The sequence below is a fragment of the Vanellus vanellus genome (assembly GCF_965231255.1).
Source record: "Vanellus vanellus genome assembly, chromosome: 16".
Classification (NCBI taxonomy): domain Eukaryota; kingdom Metazoa; phylum Chordata; class Aves; order Charadriiformes; family Charadriidae; genus Vanellus; species Vanellus vanellus.
The window spans coordinates 12,659,082-12,665,312 of record NC_138921.1 but is presented as its reverse complement, the minus strand read 5'-3'; the positions used below and the strand labels follow the sequence as shown (position 1 = coordinate 12,665,312).

The 6,231-nt window shown below is 53.5% G+C and overlaps 1 protein-coding gene across 1 annotated transcript; it reads right to left on the bottom strand.

The window, feature by feature from the left end:
* Positions 1–1,945: 1,945 nt before the first annotated feature.
* UBC (ubiquitin C) lies at positions 1,946–3,607 on the bottom strand. The gene is made up of 2 exons (XM_082491673.1): positions 3,475–3,607; positions 1,946–2,951 (listed from the first exon to the last, which is right to left on the bottom strand). The coding sequence occupies exon 2, from the start codon at positions 2,944–2,946 to the stop codon at positions 2,029–2,031; it is 918 nt and encodes a 305-aa protein (XP_082347799.1). The 5' UTR covers positions 2,947–2,951; positions 3,475–3,607; the 3' UTR covers positions 1,946–2,028.
* Between the last annotated feature and the right edge of the window lie 2,624 nt (positions 3,608–6,231).

Genomic DNA, 6,231 nt, shown 5'->3' with positions numbered 1-6,231 from the left:
CGCAGCACTGCAGTCACTGGTGTAGGCTTTTAATGTTCCCCGAGTGTCCCCATGTCCTCCCACAGCTCTTCCTCTCGGCATTTGGGTCACATTCAAATCGGAATTGCTCGCAGTTATTTTTTCCAGCTTTCTCTTTTTGATCACCAGGAGCTTTCCCGGGCACGTGGAGAAAGGAGCTGTGAAACCACCACCTTACGTAAGGGCAGCTGCCTTCATTCCACAGACACCCACCCCTGAACTGGATCAGACGCCCACGGCCAAGGAACTCCATACCCAAAACCGCTGACGGGCTGAACTTTTAATTGCTGCATGAATTCAGACGACTCAAGGGGCCAAAAAGCCCACACAACCGGAAGCTCTACTGTTTGTCTGCAGCCCCAGCAGTGAGGACACGCGTGGGCAGGGCCCGGCCAGCCCCCGCGGGGACACAGTGGGAGATGAGTGACGGGACGACACCAACGCTTAGCTGGGGTGGGCTGTGACAGGCTGTGGCCTTCTAAAAGCATCTTCCACCCCTCTCTTCATCAAGAGTAATTAACAATTGGTTACCCAAATCAGATCCTGCTATCCCACCTTTCCAAGACCACACCAGGTCCCACCAAGGCCAGATATCAGCTGAAGCCTCCATTCCAACCCCCACCATGTCCCCTTGCAAAGGCAGATCCCACCACTGTTCTCCTCAGGGACATTTTAGCCTGGAGAAGAGGAGGCTGAGGGGAGACCTTATCACCCTCTACAACTACCTGAAAGGAGGTTTTAGAGAGATGGGAGCTGACCTCTTCTCCCTGGCGACAAGTGATAGGACAAGAGGAAATGGGTTCGTTATGTCAGGGCAGGTTTAGATTAGATGTTAGGAAGCATTTTTTCACTGAAAGGGTTATTAAACATTGGAATAAGCTGCCCAGAGAGGTGGTGGATTCACCATCCCTGGAGGTGTTTAAGAAAAGGGTAGATGAGCTGCTTAGGGACATGGTTTAGGAGTGGTGGTGTTTTTATCAGGGTAGGTTAATGGTTGGACTTGATGATCTTAAAGGTCCCTTCCAACCTCACTGATTCTATGATTCTATTCTATGATTCTATGATTCCTGGTTTCCCACCACCACCTCCCCTCGGAGACATTCCTGTTTTCCCACTCCCCAGCACAACGTAGTTCATGGGTGCCCACATCCAGTAGCTCCGTATCACCACAAAATACGTCAGCAGAGACTTCTGTCTTGCCACTGTTTTTACAGCATATGCAAACTGCTCCGTGGTATTGTTTTTCCCTCATTAATAGTCCTAGTATTTTCACCTAGAGCAAAGCCGGAATGAAAGCACATTCCAAAAAAAAACGTGAAGGAAGCTAGTACATCTGAAATTACGAACTTTGCTTAATATGTTTAAGTTTTTCATAAAATGAAGTCTACCCTGTAGCTGGATGATTATTCGCGCTAGCCAGAACGCTTCCCAAGCCCCCAGTCTGAGGGCTGCAGCCCAGCAGTGATGTCCCACCCCTGCCCACCACGCAGCCGCGGGACACCCGGAGCAGGCTGCCAGCCTTCGACCCAAGTGTAGGACTTCCCCTTTTGTTGGCTGTTACTCCCTTAACACCAAAACACTGGGGGCAGGAGCTGGCAATTACGGGGCTCAGCAGTATTATTAAAGCCTGCCAGCTCCAAAACAATTGCGGTTTCACATTACATACGATTGCTTACACAACCGTAACAGCTGCACAACATCTGCTGGCTGGCATTGAACTTCAGCCAGCACTTCAGTGAGTTATGAAAACACTTATACAACCTCAGGAAAACCACAGCGCGAGGATTAGCTGCACCCACCAGGCACGTGTAAGCCTTACGTAAGGTGGTTTTGCAATACCTTTGTATGTGGAAGCTGCGTAATCATAGTTTAATAGATAGCTAGACCCAGTGAGTGACACAAATACATGTTCACACAACTCAAGACATCAATTTTGTGGATGCAACAGCTTTATTGGAATGAACAAGCATAGAGAAACTTTTACTTGGAGGCAAGCAACAACTGGCCAGTTCAGTTACCACCTCTCAGACGCAGCACCAAGTGCAGGGTGGATTCCTTCTGGATGTTGTAGTCGGACAGGGTGCGCCCATCTTCCAGCTGCTTGCCAGCAAAGATCAGCCTCTGCTGATCCGGAGGAATGCCCTCCTTGTCTTGGATCTTGGCCTTGACATTCTCAATGGTGTCACTGGGCTCAACCTCCAAGGTGATGGTCTTGCCTGTCAGGGTCTTCACAAAGATCTGCATGCCACCTCTCAGACGCAGCACAAGATGCAGAGTAGACTCCTTCTGGATGTTGTAGTCAGACAGGGTGCGCCCATCTTCCAGCTGCTTGCCAGCAAAGATCAGCCTCTGCTGATCCGGAGGAATGCCCTCCTTGTCTTGGATCTTGGCCTTGACGTTCTCAATGGTGTCACTGGGCTCAACCTCCAAGGTGATGGTCTTGCCTGTCAGGGTCTTCACAAAGATCTGCATGCCACCTCTCAGACGCAGCACAAGATGCAGAGTAGACTCCTTCTGGATGTTGTAGTCAGACAGGGTGCGCCCATCTTCCAGCTGCTTGCCAGCAAAGATCAGCCTCTGCTGATCCGGAGGAATGCCCTCCTTGTCTTGGATCTTGGCCTTGACATTCTCAATGGTGTCACTGGGCTCAACCTCCAAGGTGATGGTCTTGCCTGTCAGGGTCTTCACAAAGATCTGCATGCCACCTCTCAGACGCAGCACAAGATGCAGAGTAGACTCCTTCTGAATGTTGTAGTCAGACAGGGTGCGCCCATCTTCCAGCTGCTTGCCAGCAAAGATCAGCCTCTGCTGATCGGGTGGAATGCCTTCTTTGTCCTGGATCTTGGCCTTGACGTTCTCAATGGTGTCACTGGGCTCAACCTCTAAGGTGATGGTCTTGCCCGTCAGGGTCTTCACAAAGATCTGCATTTTCTCTGGAAAGAGAAAAATCCCTGCACTTTAGTTACATTTCCCATTCCTTCCCATGGGAAGCTACAGCAAGGCCAAGCAGCAGAGGCCCAACTCACCCGGGGAGCGCCCTGGCCTCGCTCCACACCCTGTGACGTCACAGCGGAAGAACCGCCGCCCCCCCCGCCCCCCAAGACGGGCGGGGCCGCCCACCCCGCTCCGCTTCCCGCCCACGGCGCGCGCGCGCCCACCCGCCACCATCTTGAGGGACCGCTGCGCCTGCGCGACCGCCATTTTGGCGGCGGCCGCCCGCACTCACCTCTCCCGCCCATCACCGCCGCCGGTTCGCGCTGTTACCGCCAAGGGGGAGGGCAACGTCCCGGCCCACCCCCCCCGGCCGCAGCCCGCCATCTCCTCAGCTGCATCCCCTTCCCCCTCTGGACACACGCACCTCCCGCGCCCGACCGCCCAGCACGCATCTAAGCCCCGCCGCCGCCATGACAACCGACTCTACCCCTCGCCTTCCCCGCGCAGGCACAGCGCACTCACCACGGGGCTCGCAGACCAAGCCGACACAGCACTACACCAGCAACGACTTACACAGCTGCAACTGCGCCACACATTCCCCTCCCGCTCCTTATATAGCCTCTGCTGCCCCGCCCACGCGGCTCAGATCACTCCGCCAAGCACTATTTTCTCTGAGGAGGGCGGAGCAGCTCTACCGCGCGGGTGGAGGGAAGCGAGGCCCGGCAGCGCGGAGGAGTCAGCGCCTCGCGCGGTGCTGCAACTCGGCTGGCGGGCCGGGGCGGGGAGGCAGTGAGGGCCCAAAGGAGCGCGGAGTAAAACCTGGCGTGGAGACCTCGGAGCGGGGCCAGGGCCGGCAGAGGCCTGCGGTGCCTCAGCGAACCGCGGCCTCTCCGTCTTCGGAGGCGCCCCCGTGGCTACAGCTTCTTGTCAGAGCCTTTACGTTATATTCGGGGCGTTAAACCCCTGCACGTTGCGCCCCTGTTTCAAAAGCGTCTCCTTTATTTTCTTCCCTGGGGCAGGGTGAGGGGCAGCTTTGCCCACAGGCCACGCTGGGAGGTAGGTCCTGAGGTGCCTGTGGGGAGAGGGGCCGTTGTTTTAGTCCGAAGGAGGACGTGTATTTCTATTTGAGAAGGGAGAGAAGCGGTGGGGGAGCGTGGCCTCCCCCACCCAGCACCAGGACCAACCTGTGGGGACGGGCAGGGGTGAAGGCTGACAGTGGGTTTGTGCCAGGCCTCAGTGCCACCATGGGGAGCAAGGGACAAGGAAAACAAGCTGGTGTCCAGCTGCCGTAAGGACATGGGGACGGCTGCTGAGGCCCGAGGCTGGGGCAGCCCGGAGGGCAGAGATGGCACTGGGTCAGGGCGGCTGCGGGACGCTCTGGCCGGGGGACGGAGGTCGGGCAGCCTGGAGAGAGGTGAAAGGAGGTGTGATGGACAGAGATCCGAGCCCTGCAGGCAGACTGTCTGCATGAGCTACAACCGGTGAGCGTATATATATGCACACATAAAGGGGAGTATGCATCTGAGATATAATGGAGTTTATAACTCAGGACTAAGGCCTTGCCACTGGGGTAAAATCAATCATTAATAATAATGCCTATTTCTTATTCTGTTTTCACAGACCACCTTCTGGTAGATCTCTGTTGTGCTCAGTTGGTTCCTGTGCCACCCTAGCCAAACTACACAGCAATGCAAGGCCATAGCGGAGAACAGAACGGGGCTTTGTTTGCACGATTCACAAGATGCCATTCGGTTCGATCCGCCTACGCAATCCTTCGTTTGCCTGTACCCAAGGAGAACCGCTGCCTACCAAAGGGACATGGATAACACCCAGGGCTGCACACCAGTAGGAAGGGAGCAGAGGCCCAGCAACAGCTTTGTGATTGGTTTGAAGGAAACCAGCCTGCGTTTGCTGACACATGGAGCTTTTACGGGAGGGGAATGCTCTGGGGAGCTTCTCAACTGCTGGTGCGTTGAGTTTGTATTGAAACCCAGCATTGCAATAGTAATCGTGATCTCAAACACCCGGGTCGTTTAGCTGGGGAAAAAAACAACCCACAAAAGTCTTTTGGTTTCTTCTCAGGTTAGAATTGTGCTTGGTGGCCTGCACTGTGTGCATTTGGAGTTGTATAAACATAAAAGATTGGAATAGCCTTTCAAATTTAAGTCTTTCCTCATCCGAAAGTGAGTAAGAATGCTAAGCTTAGTCTTTTAGTTACAGAGTGAGCACTCAGGCCTGGTCTGAAAACAGTAAAAAAGGCACATGGCAATGTATTTCATGACAAGAGTTTTGTAACAGCAAGAATTAAGATGATGCAGTGCTGTTCTCCATCTCATTAGGGTAAGCAGCCAACCACTGAGCATCCTGAGTGAGTTTGTACTCGATGTCTGAATCAAATGGTGGAGCAGCACGCTCCTAAAGGTTCAGATTTGTGTTATATTCAGATTGCAAGGCAGATGTTAGGCCCTAATGTGACAGAGTCCTTAAATACACCTGTCTGGTTGCAGAACAGTGCTTTCCTGAGCAGGGAGAGGCTTTCTGTGAACAAAGCCATTCCGTGCTTCTCCTACGCTGTCTGTACGAGTACCCCTTGCCATGATTTCAAGACAAGCTTGGTGAATAGTAGGATGTTGGTCCTAACAGACCATGACCTATTACACTGACAAATACTGATTTCCTGTGCCAAAAAGTCCATCGCTTCATACCTATTACTACAGACTCTCTGGGGCAGGAACTGTCTCTTTCTTGTACTCGTGTGCAGGGTGTATTGCGGAAGTACAGCTGCTCGGAGAGGTCCTGTCCAGGCGGCTATGTACAACAGGGATCTTCACACTTAACAGTGCTGTAGCCAAACATTTGGCTTGAAATAACAACTAGAGGTTAGCACCAGTAAATAAATAGCACAAGGAGCGTTCTCACCACTCTGGCAGGAAATGTCATTTTCCATCTGTTGCCAGCCAGCTCTCCCCACCAGGGAAGGTTGGATATGCTGTTGATAACTGAACAGTGCAGATGAAACTGCTGGTAACTGAACTGCGTGGATAAAGGCTGTTTCAAGCTCTACATGGGCTTTGGTTTCTCTGTGCTGTACCTTTCAGCCCTCCCGGCTCTGAAGAGTTTCCCGGGTGAGACACAACCATGCGAGCCCAGCCAGCCCCAGGAGATCAAAGCAGGGAGCTTCTTTCCTGAGAGCTCCTCCGACCTGCTCCCAGCGAAGCCTGGTTGTGCTGCCAAGGGGCTGCCTGTGAGTGTCCAGCTGGAGCCACACAGCAGAGGTGA

Excerpts from the sequence above, each read along its gene's own strand:
- UBC (XM_082491673.1), bottom strand. The coding sequence starts at position 2,946 with ATGCAGATCTTTGTGAAGACCCTGACGGGCAAGACCATCACCTTAGAG.